The 23,751-nt window shown below is 36.2% G+C and overlaps 1 protein-coding gene across 5 annotated transcripts in view; it reads right to left on the bottom strand.

The window, feature by feature from the left end:
• Positions 1-584: 584 nt before the first annotated feature.
• AZIN1 (antizyme inhibitor 1) overlaps positions 585-23,751 on the bottom strand; it is a 31,094-nt gene continuing 7,927 nt past the window's right edge. The window contains exons 3-13 of one of the 5 annotated variants that reach the window (XM_043483371.1): positions 18,023-18,168; positions 12,322-12,519; positions 10,807-10,980; positions 9,601-9,773; positions 7,940-8,074; positions 6,283-6,364; positions 5,841-5,915; positions 5,091-5,253; positions 3,876-3,991; positions 3,139-3,353; positions 585-2,908 (exon numbers count right to left, since the gene is read on the bottom strand). In XM_043483371.1, coding sequence (XP_043339306.1) covers positions 2,797-2,908; positions 3,139-3,353; positions 3,876-3,991; positions 5,091-5,253; positions 5,841-5,915; positions 6,283-6,364; positions 7,940-8,074; positions 9,601-9,773; positions 10,807-10,980; positions 12,322-12,423 — 1,347 coding nt within the window. In that variant the 5' untranslated portion in view covers positions 12,424-12,519; positions 18,023-18,168 and the 3' untranslated portion in view covers positions 585-2,796. Of the gene's footprint in view, positions 2,909-3,138; positions 3,354-3,875; positions 3,992-5,090; positions 5,254-5,840; positions 5,916-6,282; positions 6,365-7,939; positions 8,075-9,600; positions 9,774-10,806; positions 10,981-12,321; positions 12,520-12,684; positions 12,779-18,022; positions 18,169-23,751 lie in introns of those variants that run through there. The other 4 variants (XM_043483374.1, XM_043483372.1, XM_043483373.1 and 1 more) reach the window with 4 other exon arrangements.

Genomic DNA, 23,751 nt, shown 5'->3' with positions numbered 1-23,751 from the left:
TACACCATACTTCTATTCCTACTTCAGGATGGATGAGGCAGGGATTGAAGTATCTGCAGGATTTATTCACAACTTGAATATGGAAAACTACGAAGACATTTTTTCTTTCACCCTTCCAAGCGAATTAAGCAAGCATTCTTCACTATATTATTGGTCAAGTTATCTACCTGTTAACTACCATGAAGAAATTGAGAGTGACTCCCCAAAAAGGGACAAAAAGAGAACAGGTATGACTTTTTAAATCTAAATTTGCATTCACTGATATCACTGCCCATCTTAACTTAGAAGGAATTAATACAGCTTAATTTATATAGAACTATTTAAGTCTAAAAACTGTTAGGAAGCTGGTGAATTAATGTGTCTAGAAAATGTGACCCTAGAATAATCTTTGTGACCACATATATATATTCATTTTATCAGTCTTCAGTATTCCATATGTAATACCCAAAATTTTACCAGATTCAATTTGTTACTATGTAATAACGTAAGTAAGATACTGAAAGAATGCTTGCAAGTCAATGTACACAAAGCTGTAAGTAAAATTTCAACTCTTTCACAACAGAAGCCAAAGCAAAACTAAAACGTAAGGAGGAATTAAAAACATTTTATCTGTGTATTCAGAATCACACACAAGTTACCTTTACAGTTCAATTTACTATATAGAAATCATTTGGGTTTTATATTTTCAGTTAAATTCTGAACTTACAATATTGATTTTTTTTAAAAAAAAGATTGTTACATTAATTCAGTACTTTTTTTAGCATACCAAATTGAAATACATTAAGATCAAACTTTAGATTTATGGCAAACAGTCTTCAAATACAACACAAACAATTTTTTAAAGTTACCATATCGTTCACATGTGGTACTTGCAACTCTGAGCTGTTATACACAGAATAGCTCTCCTTTAAATACGGCAAAACTGACATGCCATGAAGCTCAAAGTTGTATATAGTCAAGCCAAGGACTCAAAGTTGTACCATCTCTTAAAAAGATTTGGCATTTCTGAACCAAAAAGCACAACATGTAAAGAAGGTTAGGAACAATTCCTCCTCCTCATTACAGTTAAAAAAAGTTGCATGGTAGCTTGGAATTTTGCATAAAACCCCACATTATACCTTGGAAAATTCCAAGGGTAATTAGATGACAACGGACTGGAGTCCTTTTTCAATTAATAGAACCCATAAAATTCAAATGGGAATTAATCAAATCAAAAATATTAAGCACCTACTGGTTTAAGAGATTGAAATTTATTAGATTCATGATCAATTTCTTTTCACCTTGAAATCAAGGTGTAAAAACCAGCTATTAAGTGCATTCCGAACTTCTCCTATGTAGCACACGCAGAATTTTCTGTCCATTGGCACCAAAGTGAAGTCACATTTCCTCCTGGGAGACAGAAATTCCACATCTGAACATAGAGTAAGTTAGGAAAAAATGACCCCTGTTGTTTACTTTATTACTATTGTGATTCTGAGATCTAGGATTTCTAATATACTAGCCATGAATAATGCAAATTCCTGGCAACAACTGTCAGTGACTCTAACTCACTTCCCCAATCACCATAAAACTTTAGTATGAAAAGAATGAAAACTAATTACACTAAGCTGCTGAACAGATGGGAAATAACAGGAAACTAAGCAAACAACAAAACAAACCCTAAGTTTGAAATCACTGCAATCGAGAAATTGAAAATAGGTGTGCTTCACCCCATCCTCCTCACAACTCTGAATTTAAATAATATTCCGTGCAAAGGAGCATCAGGTTTCTGGATATAGATGTAGCCCTTCTTTAAGATTTAGTGCGCAGCAGAGTTTTCTGCATTTCCCTCCCCAAAGTTTATTCAGAGTATTTAATAGATCTTCCATTTCAGCCAAAAGATTTGTGATTCAAAGATTTACTAAGGTACTCTACGCATTCTATCTATACAGAAACACCTATTAATTATTACAATTGGCTTATGCAGGATTAACATTTTTGGTGTTAAAATTGTTAAACATCATGCTTACTGCACATCAACTCTCCATAATTAATCTGAACTTCACAATGATTTACCAAACATTTTACTTAAATTACTAATTAAATAACTGAAAAATGTACTAAGCCAAACTAAACTTAAATGGGCTATAAAGGAAAATAACCTTCAAAACAGCCCAGATACACATCTATTTCAAAACTACCTTTGCTAGCTAGCCCCTTTCCCAAAATTTTAGCCTGAAAAAACAGTAAAATCTACACAAAATTTTATTGCAATCATACAAGGGTTACATTAGGTCAAATACAACAAATACTATGATGCAATTTTACATTTATTAAACTACAGTTCAAAGCACAAATTTACACATTCTAAATACACTAAACGTATCTAATGAAGTCACACCGGTCTTCCACTGACATTTGATATATCTGGGTGAAAGACATTAACTTTACAAGACTTTTTAACACGAATCCTTAGTATAAAAACTGTGTACTTGTATGTAAACGGTTTAATGGGGAACCCAATTAATGGGCTTCCATCTCCACTAAGTCATCCATTTTGTTGCATATTTTATTTTAAACGCTTAAGGGGTAGGGCAAACTGGTAGGTTTAAATCTGGATACATTATCTTAATCTCCCAATTACCCCCAGTGAATTATAGAGCTGATTTTGTCTGGTCCCAAATAGCTATTACTAGTAGTTTTTGTTTCCAAGAGAATTAACAGAGTAAGATTGTTCAAATTTTTTCCACACTGGAATGTAGACCAGACAAGCTTATTAACCTGCAACTTCAGATCTACAGAAGCGTTAATGCCTGCTTAAGCTTCAGTGGAAAAGTTGTCTTCTTGGCTCAGCTGAATGCAAGAAGGCACAAAGAAGAAGTTCTTCATCATTGTGTCTGAAGTAATTCCAGCATCTTGCATCTCATACCTAAGGGAAAAAAAAAATCAAGACATTTGAATTTAAGCACAAAGAAAGACCATAAAACCACATAACAAATGGACAATGAAAAGAACTATAAAATAACTGGTCTTCCAATTATGCTTAAAAGATCATTCTGTTAATACTTTTAAGTTGTGCATTCTTCATAGAATTAAAACTAGCAAACCCTGTCACCTCAAATATCCAATCTGCTTTAAAAAAATAAAAATCCATCTTACCAATCACTGTATGACATCATGTAATAAATAGCTGGCCTCTGAAAATCATTGAAAGCAGATGGTTCATGGACAGAATCTGCTCCCATGTTATCAAAGATAAGCCAATCTCCCACATTCAGCTCAGGAAGAAGACAGTTTTCCACAATTTGATCAAGCTCATCACAGGATGGACCCCAAAGGCTGCTTGTAAACAGAGGCTCATCTGCCTTGTATTTCTGTAGGACAAAAAAGTAACTTTTGTTAAGCTTTTAACTCAGGCAGGTAATGAACTTGAAGGTGGGTAAGAGCGTTTTTTCACCTCCTCCTTAACTCCATCTAAGGCAGCAATTTAGAGAACAAAGGACTTAACAGGACTCAGAGAAATACAAACTTTCAGAAAAAGGGGCAATCTTCCCCCATCCTAAAATATTTCTTTGAAATTGGGATGAGGGCTTCCCTGGTGACTCAGTGGTAAAGAATACTGCCTGCTAATGCAGGAGACACAGGTTCAATCCCTGATCTGGGAAGACAGCATGTGCCACAGAGCAACTAAGTTCGTGCACCACAACTATTGAGTCTGTGCTCTAGAGCCTAGGAGCTCCTGGTTGCCACAACTAGAGAAAAGCCTGTGGAGCAACGAAGACCCAGCATATCCAAAAATAAATACAATTTTTAAACTGGGAAGCATCCTAAAAATAACAGCTCCATTCAGAAACTGCCAAATAAGCAGGTTTTATATTATTTGTAATAAAACTTGCCTTGTGAACCTCTGGAATGGTATTCAAGTCCTCAGACAGTTTACTTGCAAAAGAACCATAAACACCATCATTCATATAATACATGAAGGCTGGTTCATCACTTCCGGTCTTTCCTACTGAGGAAAAAAAAACACAAAAACAGGAAAAGTAAAGATGAACTTACAGTAAAACAGCTAAAAGGCATATCAAAGTCTGAATTACTATTTATAGAATTGACTCATAGGTTTCACATTTTTCAAAATATAAACAGTGATAATATACTGACAAAACTGTTAACTTAAAATACTGACCACACTTCACCAAGGAGGATGACCAATGAACACATTAAAAAAAAAAACAAAATAAAACCCTGCTCTACATCATTACTCACCAAGTAAATGTAAATTAAAACTACACTGAGATACCACAACACACACCTACTGAGTGGATACAATTTAAAACTGACCAAAAAAATAAATTAGCAAAGGTGGGAGCAATCAGAACTTGCATATATACATTGCCAGCAGAGGAGTAAAATAGCAACACCATTTTGAAATCTTCGTGAACACCTACTCTCTGACCCAGCAATTCTATTCTTACATCATTCACCTAAGAACAATGTCCACAATACTTACAGTACTGTATAATAATGCAGTAAAAGTAGTTCTACCCTTAATAGCCAAAAACTGGAAACAATCAAATATTCATGGCAGGAGACTGAAGACAAAGTATATGCATTCAAACAGTGGAATATTAATTGGCAATAAATAAATGTAAAATGAAATGCTCTATCAAATATTATACTGAGGTGTCTTACAGAAGAATATACAAGATCCCACTTAAAAGAAGTTCAAGAGCAGTCCAAACTAATCTATGCTGGAAAAATAACCAAAATTGAACAAAACAAATAAATTTTAAGATATGAAAATTATTTTATTTTGATAGGGATGAGACTGTACTGGTTCTTAAAGGGAATCAATCAATCACCTGGGGAAATTTATCTAACATAAGCCTATCTAAACATCAGCTTTGAGCAGAGTCTGATGGAGTGGGACATTAACTATGGCATTTTGAAAAGCTCCCTAGCTCCTCCCTACAGGTGGATGAAGAACATCCATAACGTCATAACCCACCAAATGTCCGAAATTATATTTACATGTGATAGTATCTGATGAACTCATCTTCAAACTAATTAGAATTATTTACTAACAGAAAACTATAAACTTTGTAACTTACCTCCAGAGGAAAACTTATCATTTTCAACAACTTTCTTTGCTACGATATTAACTGCAAGTGTAAATGCAGAAGACACAAAGTAGCTTCCAGGTTCAGAAATTATCTTGATGCCAGATCCTTCAGGAAAGTAGACATCCAACAAAGGGCTGATAACATGATTAACCTATGGGTTTTAAAACCCACATTATGGTTTTAATATTGGATTAGATAATTCACAACATTAAGAGATTGACAGCAATTAAATTTTTTAGGAAAATTAAGTAGCTGAACTATAGACTATGAAGCTTAGAAATAAAGCAGGCTTTCAAGTCATCGAAGTCGATTTTCTAACTATCAGAATGGCATTAATTTAAAGTTATAATTCCAGTGGCAAATGGCTCCTGGTGATTGAAGAGTCATTGTTTCTATATTCAGTCACTAGGGATGAAGGAGCAAAATTTCAAATCAGTTTCTATACCGGAGGAAGGTGAGAACTGATGTGTATCTGGATAAAACAGTTCAAGCTCTTTAAGTGATGAATGAATTAATCGTTGTCATCAAGCACTGAAAACACACATATTCCATGATAAAATTATGCTACAGAGTTTAAACTTTTCCAAGGTCTTCTATTACCTATTCATTTGCTTACAAATTTTACACAATGTTACAGCTTTAGTTGCTGCTCTAAAAACTCTAGTCTACAAATCTACCATGTAAGTAGAAAAGAATGAGAGATTAGTCCAGTATGTTCATACACTGAACAATGTTTACCTCTTCCAATTGAAATTCAGTTCCTGTGAAGCCTCCACCAATGTCTAACATGTTCATTGTGAAGCCAAATTCTCCCTAGAGATGCAGGAGGAGGGGGGGGAAATCTTTAAACACTTTTCCAAATTGTAATGCATATAGGGACATCACACACACACACAAATCCTCTAAGGCAGGTAAAAAAATCTCTGTTCTGACCTTTTGTAAATTTCTTGCTTTCTACTAACAGAAGTGGATTATTTCATTATATTTTCCTGCTATTGTCTGTACTGTCTTTAGACATATACAAGTAAGTAACTATTGCATCTCTCTACACCCATTTTTTAAAATGTGCATGTCATAAATAAGTACGATCAGAATACTTTAGAAGTAGAAAAAAAGCTGAATATTTGCCTTAAATAACATCTTGGCTTAAATATCAAAATAATTTAAGGGAAAAACTTACAGCCATGTCAAACACACATCGCGCATCAGATAGAGCATGTACATATACTTGAGATTCTTTGCAAGCACTTGAAACATGAAATCTGAAAGACACAGAGTAATAAATTTGAAGCTGCAGCGAATGAGGCCCTTCCTTTCTAACTCACCACATTCACACACAGAATATTCACATTAACTTTACTCAATATTTAAAGCATTAGAAACATGAACCTCTAATTACCCAAGTTACAATACCAGCCTTTTAAAAAAGGCAGTGTTTGGGTAACAATTTTTTTAATAATAAGTTATCAGTTATACTTCACAGCTATCAGATAGGGACATACTTTTTATATGGTAAAGTAACAATAAATTGTTACTTTATTAAAAGTAACAATCACCCAATAAAACTGGGTGACAAAATCTTCAATTTTGAATGCACAATTCTACCTGAAAATATAAAAATCTATTGTGGGACTTCCCTGGTGGTCCAGTGGTTAAGAATCCACTTGCCAACACAGGGGACACAGGCTTGATCCCTGGTCTGGGAAGATCCCACATGCCAGAGAGCAACTAAGCCCTTGAGCTGCAACTACTAAAGCCCAAGCATCTCTTGTGCTCCACAACAAGAGAAGTCAGAGTAACCTCTGCTCTCCAGAGTTAGAGAAAGCCGGCTTGCAGCAATGAAGACCCAGTGTAGCCAAACACAAATCTTTTTTTTAAAAAATTATCTATTGAGAAATAAATACAAAGTGAACATTAATTCAGTTGAGCAATACTGATAACTGCTCATTAATAGTGATACTTCTCAAAGATTCAGACTATTTAAATATAAGGGAATTCCCTGGTGGTCCAGTGGTTAGGACTCTGCCCTTCCACTGCAGGGGGCCTGTATTCGAACCCTGTCAGGAAACTAAGATTTGACAAGCCATGCTGCAAGACCAAAAATTAAATAAAATTAAATTTAAAAATTTAATTAAAATATGGTCCTTTCCATATCAATTGTGGCAGTGGTTACAAAAATGTTAAAATTCACAGAATACACCTCAAATCAATTTTCCTGTGTGTTAACAAAAAAATTAACTGAACTATGAAAACTCTCAAATACTGTCATTATTGTCAGCTAAGGCAGAATTAAGTTTAACAGTGGTGATTCTTTATCCATCTTTATGAACAATTTTAAAATCTGGCGGTCACTGCTCCAAATCTGATTCAGATCATGGTTTGGAAACTATGATCAAATCATTAATTCTCTGGGTCTTAGTTTCCTCATATATAAAAACTGAGAGGATAAAATAGTCTACTGATTTTTTGAAGTGCCCCTTAGGGATTAAAGAGGGGAAAATAAAAAGTCTTGGGATGGGAAAAAGAAAAATTGAAATGACATGTCCAACAACCATTTTGGTGTTCATCAGAATTCTAGTAAATCCTTCCATTCAATTTAAAAACAAGTGATTTAAATTACTAACCGAACTGTTATTTACTATTTTCTCTCTTTACTAGGTGAAGGGGAGGTACATACAAGTACAAAACAGTATAAAGGATAAACATTTATTTTCCTAAAATAAGAAAACTATGTATAGTAAATCAGAAATTTAATCTATTAGCATTTATACAAAAGAAAGCTTAAACTGGTAAACAGAAAGACGAAGATTATCAAAATGAAGTTTAAAACTACTCACTTAACTCCAATAATTTGGACATCAAGTTCCTTAGCACATTCCAAAAGATGCCTACAGTTCTTCAGGGTAGTGCCAAACTTCATGTTACCCTCTTCACCTCCAATACTATCTTCTGTTGCAATATGTAGTAAGACCCTAAGAGAAGGGGAAGATGATTGGGGCAGAGTTGGTTTACATCATCATCAGCACACGTGAAGCCTGAAGATTGTAGGAAGTGTGGTGATAATGTTGTCAGTGCTCCATAATCCAGCGTCGGATGAGTCAAGTGAACCTAATGAAAAACAATCCTGTATAGAGAAAAAACTAGCAATTAGGGACTAAAGCATGAAGCTTACAAGGATGGGAATTTGGAAAATGCAGGAAGTTAAGACTCTGTTGTAGCAGCAAGAGTCGGTTGGGCTCTGTAATGAAAGACGACATTACTTTCAAATGAAGTCCATCAGTCCATAAATCCACCTAGAAAGACTAAATTGAATAGCAATGCCATTACTGTCTTTCAGTAAAAACTATGAGCGCTTTAAATGCTTCAAATTTCCTAAAAAAGTTCTAGCTAGTTAACCTTCTACCACTTATTTGGAACCATTCCTCCAATTAATCACATAGATGTAACAAGAAAAAAATTTTTTTTGACATATCTTAACAGCAGCCTTTTAGACTACTGATTCAAATCTATTTGGTATTTCCTTCCAAACCATGACAACCATGACAAAGTGATCAAGACTGTCAGGCAATCTCTGAGTAACCACAAATCACTTTAAAAAACAATTATACAAAACTGATATTTGTAAAAGCAAAATTATTCTACCTAAAGAATACCTTTCAAAGAATACCATTAAAGTAAGAAAATTATCAATATAAGGAAATATGGACATGATACACATTTTTGGTAACATATAACACACAATAACTTATTAAAAAGCAATTTTGTGCTAATATACTTTTAGCATATTCTATATAAAATCCTCTTGATATACCAGTTCATGGTAATATTTTGCCTTAAAATTTCTGTTTTTTTGTTTAAAGCATGGCGAACTTATCGAACCCTTATCGAGCCCCCTGCACTGGGAGCTCAGTCTTAACCACTGGACCACCAGAGAAGTCCCAAATTTTTGTTTTTAAACAGTAAAGTTTTTAGTTAGAAAATAAATCTTGGGACCCATGTAAGGTACAAGTAAAGACATTAAACCTCATTTTTGAAGAGAAGGGACTTAAGGACTAGGTAGGACTAGGTTCCTAAGACACTGACACAAAGGACAACCATCTAAGAAACCGAAGCTAAGGGCAGATTAAACCCTCAGCTAGAAGGAAAAAAGCTAAGCAAAACACATTATGTTCCCAATGTGACAAATAACTAGAATAGTTAATATAATTGTGAAAATATAGCCATAGCTTTAATTTGACCATTCTACCAACCAGGTATTCTTCCTTGAATTAAACATTATACACAAATTATATCCCAAAATGCCCTTATCTCATCCCAGTTGCCCGTGAAGGATCAGAAGTAGCCAATAAAAATGCTAATAGTATTTCCCGTGTAGTAAGTTACAATACTTACAACATATACCACTACTCTATACAAAAGCCTCCCCCTCTTCCCAGACTAAAGACAATCCCAAATCCTAGGTAAAACAATATCCCTCTGTACCTAATTTCACACTTACTTGGCATTCGGGTGGTTACGTGCAATTTTCTTCAATTCAACTTCATTGTCACATGTCATGATATTAACTCCAACTTTTGCTGCATACTTTATCTGAGACACTTGCTTGCAAGGACTTATGTAAATAATGTTTTCTGGAGATACACCCAATTCTTGCACTAAAGCCATTTCAGTCTAAAAACAGATTTTAAACAGTGTCATCTAAAAGGTAAGCTTTCATTACTTTTCAATCATTGGCAGCTTTCATTACTTTTCAGTCACTGCCATATACCTTTATTTTCTGGTTAAATTCAAATTATGTAAGGTTAAATTATGATTACATACATCACAGTTCATATTCTGGTAATGCTTGCTATATTATACTGTGTTAAAAAGCTTTTAAAAGGTATATAGGCATATCTCATTTTATTGTGCTCTGCAGATAATTCCATTTTTAAAACTGAAGATTTGTGGCAACCCTGTGTTGAGCAAGTCTGTTGGCACCACTTTTTTTTTTTTTTTTTTTTTGAGGTGTGTACATTATATTTTAGACAATGCTACTGCCTACTTAATAGACCACAACATAGTATAAACATAACTTTTATACAAACTGGGAAATAAAAAAATTCACGTGACTCGCTCTTCTGCAGTGGTCTGGAACTCAATCCACAGCATCTCTGAGGTATGCCTGTCATTACCATCAGAGAAATCTCCCAGTTTAGGATATTATCTTGCTGTCATCAGAAGTAACTTGATCAAACTAGCTCTAGGCTAAGAATGAGGAACAAATAAAAGTTTCTGATTAAAGATAAAGAAAGCTTATAAAGTCTCATCTCACCGTAATGTTCCTTTCATTGATATACTTGAAAGTTTGTAAATTTCCAGTATTAAATGGCAAATTTAAATGAGTTAAAAAATGCATCCACAGGTCAAACTTCCTTGCAATTGTTCTCCTACTGCTATTGGTCACCAAATGTTGTTTTTAGTTGCTAAGTCATGTCTGACTCTTTGCAACAGGCTCCTCTGTCCATGCTATTTCCCAGACAAGAACACAGGAACAGGATGCCATTTCCTTCTCCAGGGTGTCTTTCCAACCCAAGGATCGAACGCGAGTCTCCTGCAGTGGCAGGTGGATTTCTCTACCACTGAGCCAACAGGGAAGCCCCACCAAACATTAGTCAATTTTAAAATGTTGCAGTTCAATAACAAAGTAATGAAAATGACTTACTTTACTAGAACAAGCAAATCCAGTTCCAAGAGCTGCCAAAATCTCAAGCACAGCAGGAGTGGAGTTGCACTTCACCGTGTAGAATGGCTTTATCTGAGCCACTATGTTCTGCCACTGACTGTGCTTCTTCACAATCTTTCCAAGATCTCCCACAAAAAATGCATTTTTCCCTGTCTATTATAGTTATGAAAAAAAGAAACATAAGAACTACTGAAAACAGAGTGTTAAGTAGGAAGGAACTCCCCTTTTCCTCCACAAATGAGCCAAGATAAATATTTACATACCACCACATTTAAGGCTTGTTTCTTTTTAAACTTGACTGTTTGCTGTTCTATGCTGACATAAAAAATATTCTCTTAGATTAAAAAAATTAAAAAACAGTGTCAATGAGAGTGACTTTCTACTTCAGAACTGCTCCAATTTTACTTCTGGTGAATGGAAGGGAAGATTACTTATATCGTTCCATGCATTCCTTAACTGTTAAACCTACTTTAACAGTACAGGATCTAATTTCCTAAAAAGGTGAGTAGAACAAGGAATGCTAAACAAAAAGCCATATCCCCAATGTGAACTGCAGTTAGAGACACTAAAACAAGGGAACAAAGAAATCCATTTTTAAGGAGGTAAGTTGGTAGTATTTGTAGAGGTGACAAAACTAAATTTAAAAATACAGAAGTACACTAAATGCCAAGTCCGATAAATCCAAGTCCGATGGTTAGGACTCAGTTTTCGCTGCTGTGGCCTGGGTGCAATCCCTGGGTCAGGGAACTCAGATCCCACAAGCCGTAGAAAGAAAGAAAGAACAAGTAAATGGATTTTTATTACGAATCTGGGAAAAGATCGTGATAGAGTCTGAAGCTGGAGCTACCCTAGGGGTAAAGAGATGACTACACATATCATCCAGAGAATAAATTACCCAACGTTAGATGGCAGACCAAATAATCTTTATTTAAAACATACAACATTCAGATATTGTTTGAAATGTCATGAAAATATTACTGTTTTCTATAATCCACATTATTTGAAGATATACATCATTAGAATGTACTGACCAAAGACAGACTGCCACCCTTAATGTTCTGACCCAGGAAGTGTTGTAAAAGTGACTAAGACTAGTGACATGAGAGAACTAACTGTGGACTGGTTTGACTATAGAATAGACCGAATGGTCGGACAAATGTCATTCTTCCTCACCCCCAAAAAAGAATTCTGATGACAGAAGAGAGCAGCAGGATTTTGCTGGTGTGAGAGAAGACTTAAACATATCTGTAGAGGTCAAGAGAAAGCTTTTTGGGTATCCTATTACTGAACATCAATAACCTGAAAACACTTCTTCAAATTTGGGGAATATAGGAAATTAGCTCCAACAAAAACAAATTCTTTCAGGAAGGCAATAAACAAAAATTACTGTATCAGTAAGTACAAAACAAAAATGATCTTAAGTAGCAGTAATGATGCTTCGTATTTCAGAAATTATTATAAACACTATTTTAAGAAATCCGATATGACACTTACCAGGGTATGTTCATAAACATAGTTATCAATAACATTTCCAAGGTTTGTTCCTTCATCCAACAGGCCAACGGAGTAGTTTGCATCGTCAATAAATCCTTTCATCTCAGCCGTATTCCACAAAGCCGAAAGTCATAAACCAGGAAAAACAAGAGACGGGCCACCAAGCCTTACGTCTGGGTCCTTAGAATATGCAACAAACTGTCAAAATAGAAGTTATTTCAAAGTCTGTATTATTTCATTAGTTAAACTTAATAGTTTAACTATTAAGTTAATAGTTTAACTTATTAGTTAAACTCCAGCTGTCAGTTGGAGTATGCTAATAAGAGGTACCTAATTTAGTGAAGAATCTGCCTAATCACTTACCATTTTCAGAAACACTCGATCACCAACATCCTTTCCTTAGCGCCCATTTTAAAGCAAATGTGAATTTATACATAAAAAGACAAGCTTAATATGACAATTTCTTGAGAAGGCAGCTGAAACATATGCAGAATATGTTACAAATCAACATCATCACCTTACTTACATAGAGTTGCAGAGCCAGTCTTTTTTATCCATCTTGCTTTGTGGTTCTTCCATATAACACAAACAACTTTACTCATTTTAAGTAAAGAAAGTTAGCGAAATAAACTAAATGTCTGCAGCTAACCAATCAAAATAGTCTGAACTTCAAATCACTGCCAGTCACATAACCAGTGTGATACCAGGTAACTGCAGATAAACGTCTTCTAAGTAAAATTCTAGAGTAGGTGATGTGTAAGCAACAGGAATGGGTGAAAGTGGAGGCCGACTTCAGGAGGACATCTGTAGCTCTGATACAGACTACCTGGATCCCACACCACAAGCTACAACAGAACTAGTTCAATCAAGTTAACAATTACGTCTGAGGTAAGCTTATTTGGTGAAAATGTTTCTGGAACATAAGTCAGAAAACCTAGTCCTGGCTCTGTCATTTAATAGCTGTGCAATCCAAGGTCAACTACTTCAAAAAACTGTTGTAAAAAAATAAAAAAAATCACTTAAGTGCTGACTTGAAAGAGCTAACTGCCAGAAATGCAAGAATGTCACTGCAATTTGAAACTAGGTATAAGTTAGGGACCTATATATACATCATAAACATTTATTTATTAAGAACTCTGATTTTTAAAAGGCATCATACTGGGACTTCCCTGGTGGTCTAGAGGCTAAGACTCTGTGCTCCCAATGCAGGGGGCCAGGGTTCAATCCCTGGTCAGGGAACTTGATCCCACATGCTGCAGCTAAGGCTGGGAACAGCCAAATAAATAAATAAAATAAATAAATATTTAAAAAAAAAAAAAAAAGGCATCATACTGAATCCAACTCTTCCCCAAACAAATAAAGTTTCCCTCTTTCTCCAAATCACCCACTGTTCTCTGGAGCAGCCCATACCTAAGTTTATCTTCTTTGCTGAATTTACTGGTCCTTATCCCCTGGAGAAGGAAAAGGCATCCACTCCAGTACTCTTGCCTGGAGAATTCCATGGACAGAGGAGCCTGGCAAGCTACAGGCCATGGGGTCGCAAAGAGTTGGACACACACACACACCTGTTACTCTAATATAAAGTCTATAAACATAACATGTTCTCGAGACAGATGCTGTCACTCCGTGTCTGGGACTGATTTCTGGGTGCCACATTAATTTTAAGGGACTTAGACCAGATTCTGGCAACATACACAGCTTTTCCTGTCTCTTTGATTACGCCCTTTCTCTTCCCCTCCCCCTGCTCTATGCCAGAGTTCACCTCAAGTGGAGCCCTTGTCCTAAAAATATATTCCATTTCAATGGTTCTCAAAAGTATCAGCTTTTTGGTTGCACCAAAACAATTCCTCAATAAGCCACAGCATTAGTCAATTTCATGAAATAGAAAAACATTTTAAAAACAGCAACAGTTATATTTCTAAGAAGTCAACTACATGAAGTTTACTGAGAAAATCTTAAGATTGTCACACCAGAAATGATTTAAATCTGTGCCCAGAAAGTAGACATTTAGGCTTGAGGATACATGTTTTTTTTAAGCAATGTAAGACCAATCAAAACATCAATTTTAGGGGGATATTCAACCGCACTAACACAAACAGAACGATAAAGGTTATACATTCAAAAAGATAATTTATCCTATTAATAATGAAAAGTACTTAATTAAGATCTTTAGCCTAGTATTTCAGCTCATCAGATTCCTATGTATTTTCTACTCTCTACGCAGCATTTACCTGGGAACCCTGAGTTATCAATTATGGACCATCACAGGCAACTGCCACCAAATGTAAAGTTGTAGTTTTTAAAGTCAGGACAAGAAGAACCTCCATTTCCTTCAGCTAGAGATGGCTGGATGGCATCACCGACTCAATGGACATGAGTCTGAGTAAACTTGGGGAGTTGGTGACGGACAGGGAGGCCTGGCGTGCTGCAGTCCGTGGGGTCCCAAAGAGTTGGACACGACTGAGCAACTGAACAGGGTTTAAGGAAGGCTAATTTCCCTCTGACACTATGATCCTAAACAGTCACAAAAACATCAGGTCCATTCATCCCAGTCTTATCTGCTGAATGCCAACATTCTTCACAAATTTTTGTACATTAAGTAAGGTTATGGTTATCTGAGTGAAAGTTGCTCAGTAGTGTCCAACTCTTTGCGACCCCAGGGACTAACTTGACTATACAGTCCATGGGATTTTCAAGCCAGAATACTGGAGTGGGTAGCCATTCCCTTCTCCAGGGGATCTTCTCAACCCAGGGATGGAACCAGGGTTCTCCTAAGGATTTTTTCCAACTATTTTCAAACTACATAATCTACAAATTCAGTCAAATCTCACTGCCTGCTAAACTAGCTTAATCTAAAAGCAAACATTTTTTATAGCAGTGTGCCAAAAACTTTGTACACTATTCTCTTAACCCTCAAAAACCACGATGACAGTATTATTCTATTTTATTGAGGCACAGAAAAACCAGGCTAGCTAGGGAGATGCCGATGACAAAATTACAGTCATACCTTGGAGAAACTGCAGGTTTAGTTCCAGACCACTATAATAAAGTATCTCATTAAAGCGAGTCACATAAATTTTTTGGTTTCCCCATTCATATAGAAGTTCCTCTTATACTATCCTGTAGTCGATTAAGTATGCAAAAAAAAAAAAAAAAACCCCCCACCAAAACCCCAAACAATGTACATACCTTAACTAAAAAATAATGCTCTTGGAAAAACGGCACCAACAGATTGCCAAAAACAAGGTTGCCACAAACCTTTAATCTATAAAAAATGCAACCTTTGCCAAGTGTAATAAATCCAACACAACTCTCAGGCTCTTTGATAGAGACAATGACATCCCCAGATCAATTAACCATTTCTTAGACATATGAACTCTCATAGTTGTTAATAAACTCTACACTTTATTCACACATGGTACCAAAATATCCTATCATGCCTCCTTACAGTCTTCAAATCTTTCTTAAGACTAGTTTCTACATAACAACCTTGTTCCTTCTATATCTCTTGCCTAAATTCTCAGGTAAACCCTAAAGTTTTTTTCCTTTTTTAATCTTATCAATAGTTTACATGCAGTAATGTACACCCTCATTCTGACTAGTGTATACACCAGTATAACCACCACTATCGTAAAGATAAAGCTCTTCAAGTCCTTTTGTCCACCTCAGGCAAACATTTATTTGCTATCACTAAAGACTCTTGTAGAAGTGAAATAATTTTAAATATTAATAGTAAAGGTCAAACTAAAACAGCTGACAAATAAATGTACTATCAATGCAAATAAAAATGTTAAAGTATGCCTTGCTCTAAAGGAAAGACTTAAGAGTTCATGTAGAGGGGCTGTATTCCCATCACTGAAATAGAACTCTCACTTCTGAAGTTTACCAATCCCAATCTGACTCACTAAAGGACTGTGACAGAAAAATAAAATTTGCTACATTGGCAGGACTGACAAAAAGGATTTGGGGACTAACACACTTGAAACCACTAAAACAGGTGTCAACATAGTATTTTTTACTTCCTTAATTATACTGAGCACTGCAATAACAGTGGACTAAAACCAATCTAATAACATCTATCCTTAAAAGATGGTACATGTGGAGCTCTATCTTGGTTTATCCTCTCAGATGCTCCCTGGCAAGGTCTTGAGATTCCTGGCCCATGGTAGGTGCTGAGAAACAGATGGATCAAGGACAACTGATTCTAAGAATGGGAGTTTTGAAACTTAAGGTTTCTGGTGGCAACAGCAAGGAATGCCCTACAGTGTGTTGGGAAAAAAAGGTCCATCTTTCTTTCACACCTTAAAAGGAGCCAAAACCTTGATATACACAGGTGACCCACATGTAAAACTCAGTTAAAAACTAAAAGCTAAGTGCAAAAAAAAACCCTGTTTCCTCAAATGAATCCACAAAACACAAAAACCTTCAGGAAAGCTAGTTTCTAACAAATTTTAAGCCAACAAACCCTGTGCTCAAATGAAACATTCACTTGGAAGCCCAGGATTTCCAACAACTGAAAAGGCTTAAGTAGGGGGATAAGCGTAGGCTGATCTTGAGTCTTTCCTACGCCCAATCTCACGGAAGCAGTCCCAAAAAGCAGTTCATAATCATACCCTCAGAAGTCTACGCTTGAATTTCTTCACATGTAAGCAAAAACAGTTTCAAGTTCACTGCTGCAAAAAGGCTTATGTTACATTTCTGCTTTACAAGGCACTGAAGTAAAGAAATATTTGACTGAAATATTTTCAAGAGGCAAATAGTTACTTGGTGATAACATTAAACCAAAAATCTGACACACAGCATGTTCAAAGGAGTTAGAATGAAAATAAGTGTTTACGTGTTGGGGGTGAGCAGAGTTTATACTCTATGCCAGATCTGCATAGAGTCAATCCAGAAAACAGGGAGTTTCCAGGAATTTCTCTTAAGAATGTAGACTTAAGGACTTTCCTGGTGACCCAGTGGTTAGGACTCTGTGCTTCCACTGCAGGCTGCCTAGGTTTGATCCTGCAAGCCAGGTGCAAGGCCGAAAAAAAAAGCAGCAGACTCAAGCCCAAGTGATCCCAAACTCCCTCACCTTGATCCAACCCAACACACTGTGCCATTTTCAAAAATGGTGTATAAATCAGAAATAGGGTTGATTTACTCGTTTCAGCAAGTTACAGACCACTATATACTACAGTCTAGTGTTGCTGGACATTGATTTATTTTCACATTAAACTTAAGGAAATCTACTCCATTTAAATCTTAGGTTCTCCTTAAAATGCTTTATAACTTAAGAGCAAATTCATTTTAATAGAAGCTCCCAAATTTACTGTTATCAACAGACCCTAAAATATGTTCTCTACTCACAAGAGCCTGTAAGCTATTTTCACAAATAAACATCTTAACATATGGTGAAAGAAAGCTCAGCTTATTTTACACTAATACAATTGCTGCAATCACAATACTACATTTATAATAAGTAATTTCCTCTTGGACATCATAGCTAGGAAGAAAAAAGTATTTAACAGTCCTTATTTACACCCTCATATTGGTGTTTTTTGATAATACATTTTTTAGGAAGAGCTGCCAAGGAAAGAAAAGGTTCCCAAGAACCACACTGCTCCCTGGAGCCTTCATGAGGCCGTGAGTCCTCATGTCATCGAGAGGGAAGCTCCAAGAGGAGTGGCTGCAGCAGCCGGGCACGTGCTTCGTTACACACCTGCTACAAAGGCTTCTACAGTTGATTGTACTTCAGAAGAAACTGACACATCTCTCAAATAATCACAAGATAATTCTGGCAGCAACAGCCCACTTGACACCAAGCTGGATGAATATGAGTCTCGGATTTCTGAAGTGAAGACCTCCCTGGAAGTAGAACAGGGAGAGCTGAAAAGTTGAGAGTACTGTTTCAGAGACATCTAAGCAGGAAACCCAACTGTAACACATCACCAGTTTTCTAAAAGGAATTTTCCTCATTAAAAATGAGAACGTAAGATATTTTGAAACTTACACTACTACTATTACCCTGGAGAAACCTAAGGCTATTTCTACTTTTTTTATTTTTGCATAGACATTTGATGCTTAGCACTCAGTTCACAGCTTTAAAACTAGACACAATGCAGGACTTTCCTGGTGGTCCACTGGTTGAGACTGCAGGGAGTATAGGTTCCAACCCTAGTCAGGAAACTAAGATCTCTCGTGCCAAAAAAAAAAAAAAGAAAAAATGCTGTCAAAAATCACCTTTGCCTTCTACATCCCACATAAAAATGTTACTTACCACACAGCATACCTTCAGAAATAATTGGTCACAAGAGCAGAAAGATGACAATGGCACTAAAAACATGAGGTCTGGAGCAGGCCTCCAGGAAGCCACATACCAGAACTGGTAGGTAAGAAGTGCCAATAAATCTGTGTTATCATTAAGATCATATAAAAATTTTCCATGCTGGATCAAAAATAAGTGATGGATTAAAAAAAAAAAGTGATGGATAGTAACAGCCTATTTTGAGTACTTAGGATAATCAAGACAGGGGTTGCTTTCACTGACAGTAAGAAGAGAGCCAATAATGGCAATAAATACCCTTTAGTTTCTTTTTCAGGTGATAAGGTTGAAAAAAACTTCAGAGTAAGAACACTAAGGTAACTGCTGAAGACTTACTTAAAAAAAAAAAAAAACCAACACAAGACAAGAATGGACAGGAAATATATAAAGGGGGAGGTGATACACAAATCCTAAAGGAAATGAGCCCAACAGGCTAAGTTTGAAGTGTTCAGGTAAAGGCTGCTCAATGCAAAATGCTGCACAGTAAGTTCTAAAATACATCTTAAGGAGAAAGGAATTTCACAGCAATATACTATTCCAAGTGATTAATTGACAAGATTAGGCTCCCTTAACAAAAAAAAAGTGTCTTGACTATTTGATGTGAAGACTAAATTTCTTCAAGTGTGTACCTGCGTGGAAGTAAACTATGTAAATCCTTATGATAATTAAAATGTAGTAACACTGCAGATAACTATTGTAATGCAACATGAACAGCACCAAACACATAATCATGTTAATTCCAAGCGTTCTAGTTTTCCTGGTGCAGCACAGGGAAATTCCCTTTAAACAAATGCACTGAACTATTGTTTTGAGTACCCAAGGGCAGATCTCACTGCCACCTCACCAAGAGAAAAACTTACTTTTATTATACAAAGCATGTGTACATTATAATTACTGCATTACACACCAGGTAAAGAGGACTGAATACCTTAGAAGCCCCTGCACATGGTTACTGGGTAGTTGTGGTTGCATCCCCTCAAGAATAAACATGTTCAGACTCGATTTCATCATTCCCGTTATTTAATCTTTTTATTCCCCTATATGCCCTTAAAACATTGGCTTTATTGGTTTTGAACCATGAATGGAATCACTGTTGTTTTCCTACTATAACTTCTTTTGCTCAACTTTTAAGTTTCAATTCCTTCACAGACAGACAGGACTGAAGTCCATTAATTTTCACTGCTGTGCACTATTCTTTATAGATATACAACAGGACCTGTGGGCCATATTGTTTACAAACACCATATAATCTCTTGCTATTATTTATGTGCCCAAGAGGAGCATTACTCAAATTATGGTCCACAGGACTTCTCTGGTGATCCAGCAGTTAAGACTGTGCTCCCAATGCAGGGCGTTCAAGTTCAATCCTTGGTCAGGGAACTAGACACACGCTGCAACTGAAAGATCCGGCCTGCCACAACTAAGACTCGGCACAACAAAATAAATAAATATTAAAAAATAAAAACCCTGTAATCTGCAAACTAGCTGGTCCACAAATTAACAGCCAAGTAGCGTGCTACCTGACATTCTGCCGCAAGAGTCCATCTTACTGACTGGCAGTTTAGGGAGCATCAGTCTAGGGCCACATACCTGGGAGTGAAACTGCTAGTCTGCTAGAGAAAAACTGTATTTAAACCTTTTGTTTTCCTATTGTGTGTGTGGGGGCAGTGGTCTTTGTTTTCCTTCACTTTTTCTTACTGACCTATAGGAACTCTTCCAGGACTCAGGATAGCAAATCTCACTTTGAGTTTTAGTTTGCTATTAGTAGCCATGCTGAACATACTAGGACATCCCATCCTGCTTTTGGTCATGTCAATTATTACATGGCAATCATACTGAACCCAGATGATGAGCTAAGAAGAGACTATACTAATTTAGCAGCTCTTTACAAACCGGGCATAGAAGGATCTTTGCAATAAAAAACAAGAGATAGGGAATTTCCTGGCTTTCCAGTGTTTAAGACTCTGTTTCTACTGCAGAGGCCATGGGTTCAATCCCTGATTAGGGAATGAAGGTCACGCAAGAGAAATATAGCCAAAAAATAACCCATAGTCATATATTTAATGTAAGCCTAATATTAATTTCAGTCTGATGAGCACATGAAGACAGTAGGGAGTGTGATTTTAAGAACATGTTGGGCAACAGGAGAATTCTTCAACAAGAATTTAAGACCGAAAAGCCTCTACAGTTGAGGAACAGCTTTTTACTAGACAAATCTAAGGAGAAAGATGTGTATAATTCCTATGATTCTTATTAATAGATATTTTAAGATTAATACACTACTACTCACATTCATGGTAAAATTATCCTAGAGTGATGTTGTCCAACAGAATTTTCTGTAATGATTGTGCACTCAATTGCATCGAGCATCTGAACAACTGAATTCAATTCACAAGTTTACAAAACTTGTAAGTCAAACAAGTCAAACAAAAGTCAAAACTCCATACCAAGTAAATCCTAGAGAAATGAAATGCATGCTTACATAAGATAATAAAGGTGGGAAAACTTTAGAGCAGAGCATTCCAAAAGAGTTTATCACCTTGGCTCCTGCTACAAGTCACTAGACACAGGCAGTGCGGACCTCGTGGCGCTGGGTGTGGTTTGGGCAGACTGAACTTCACCAGCCTGACCCTTCGCTACTCAGCGCCCTGTACAAGCACTTTCTGTTCATGCCACAGTGCTCTTCACATTACTCACTGGATCAGAAAAAAAGGGTGGCCAAATCGCTGTTTCAGTTAGCTTGTGACAAATTGCTTAATTAAGTGTGCAGAGATGACCCTGGAATGGAGGTGAAGGACAAAAGGATCTGTGTTTTCTAGTAGGTGAGAGCATTTCACTTGCAACAGCTCCTTATGCTGGTCTGAACAATTGGCCAGCCTAAAAGCAGCTACAATTTACCTAGATTTTATAGTTTATAAGACACAGTTCACACAATATCTTATTTACTCCTAATCAGAAGAATTAAGTATTTAAAAATGCTTTTTTTCAGGGCAAAGAACCCCAAACTCAAAAACTCTGAAGACGACAGAGAATGTAATGGAATACACAGGTTGGTAGTGACTTTAATTTTCTCAGCTCAACTATCTTCTGTAATAAATCCAAGAACCATTTTATTCCCCTTCAAGAATGGTCTACACTGCCTGCTACTCTATCTGGCCCTCCCAAGAAAGTCTAAATTTGCCTAAAATAAGAGTACCATGTCCCCCAAACTCTATTTTATCCAGTAACAGGCTATTATTCCCATTGGGCTTATACAGAACGCTTTTTTTTTTTTTGGCGCTACTTTACACAGGCAAAAAGGCACCACTGAATACTGCTCTTTGCATGCCAAGGGGATACACATACTTTAATGACAGCTTTATTCATCACTGTGATTCTTGATGACTATCAACAATCATTAATAAAAATTCTCAATCGACTTGCATCACAGAATCTTTGAATTACCCTAACTATTCTCCATAGACAGCCAAAAATCTGCCCTTCCTACTGACAACAGTAAAACACAAAGGAATAGCTCCACACAGTAAATTCATTAGGAGCATTTTATGTCCCCAATTAAAATAATTTCAACTTAGGTAAAGCAGCCCCTTTTAAAGCATGTAGATATTAACAAACAGGAGAGAGAACATGAATATTTAAAATTTTAAGGCTCCATTTAGATAAATCAATTAATTGAATCCCTTTTCCATTCTTATCAATAGGAGCAAAACATTAAAAGGAATACACTAATAATTAATCTGACTTCATCATTAGATCTGCTAATAGAAGCAGCTGGTTAGGAGAATTTGGTTTTCTGAAATAATCTTTAGAATTTTTGCACTGGGCTGATCTATTAATCATAATCAGAGCTCTAGCTAAAATAACTTAAAAAATCTAGCCCACTGAAAAACCACTGCAGCATAGAGTCTAAGAAATTTAAAAGGTGCTCAAAAGTTTTTCTACAATTTGAACCCTTCATTAATAAGATATTAGATAAGCATTAAGATATCTTTACAGTGCTCACACATAACACCACACACGTATTCAAAAGAAAAAACTTTACTATGTAAGCAATTTATAAAGTTTCTAGATACTTAATTACTATCTAAAAATTCAGATGATTACCTGATTTGAAAACCTAACTCTAAAAGTCAATCCGAGAGCTCAGACCACCTGCACAGAAATCCTACCGGAATATTGGGAGTTTGCTGCTGCTAAGTCGCATCAGTTGTGTCCAACTCTGTGCGACCCCATAGACAGCAGCCCACCAGGCTCCTTTGTCCCTGGGATTCTCCAGGCAAGAATACTGGAATGGGTTGCCATTTCCTTCTCCAATGCATGAAAGTGAAGTGAAAGTTAAGTCGCTCAGTCGTGTCCGATTCTTCGAGACCCCATGGACTGTAGTCTACCAGGCTCCTCCGTCCATGGGATTTTCCAGGCAAGAGTACTGGAGTGGGTTGCCATTTCCTTCTTCAATTGGGAGTATAATGTGGTTCAAATAGAGCTTATTTAACTATACATTTTGCAGTGCTATGTACCAACTGTTCTCCATGAAGGCCAGTGTGTTAGTCTTTTGAATGACTTAAAATTTTTCAAATAGTACTGTTGCTCCACAGGAAAAATCTCAGGATTTCAACATCTAGTATCGCAAAACTGCTATTGATATCTAAGGATGTTTATGGAATGCAAAATTCAGGAATATTAGCACTAAATGGGATAAGTCAAAATAAAAATAGCTTCAGATTCAGCTCAGATTCAGGTCAACTTTTTGTTCCCAAATCAGGTTAGGTCATACCAAGGAAGCTATAAAATTTTTTTTAAACCTTTTGATTTTAAAATTGTATGATTAAGAGATTGTGGCTGTAGCAAAGTACCATGAACTAAAAGTTTCACTTAACATAATATATACTGTACCTGGGCAGAATAAATCAGCCAGTCACTCTGGCTGCCATAACCTGCAGAATGAATAATGTTAGCATTTTCTATCTGTGCCTATAAACACAACACCTCCACACACAAAAGAGGAGAAAATTATAGACTTTCTGAATTCTACAGTATTAATTACCCTACAGACTCTTCCTTAAGCTGGCAGAATCATTTATCAATGTATGAGCTCTCTGATATTGGTTTCTCAAGTCTAAGAGGAA

The sequence above is a fragment of the Cervus canadensis genome, chromosome 12, assembly GCF_019320065.1.
Source record: "Cervus canadensis isolate Bull #8, Minnesota chromosome 12, ASM1932006v1, whole genome shotgun sequence".
Lineage (NCBI taxonomy): Eukaryota > Metazoa > Chordata > Mammalia > Artiodactyla > Cervidae > Cervus > Cervus canadensis.
This window is presented reverse-complemented; position numbering and strand designations above follow the sequence as displayed.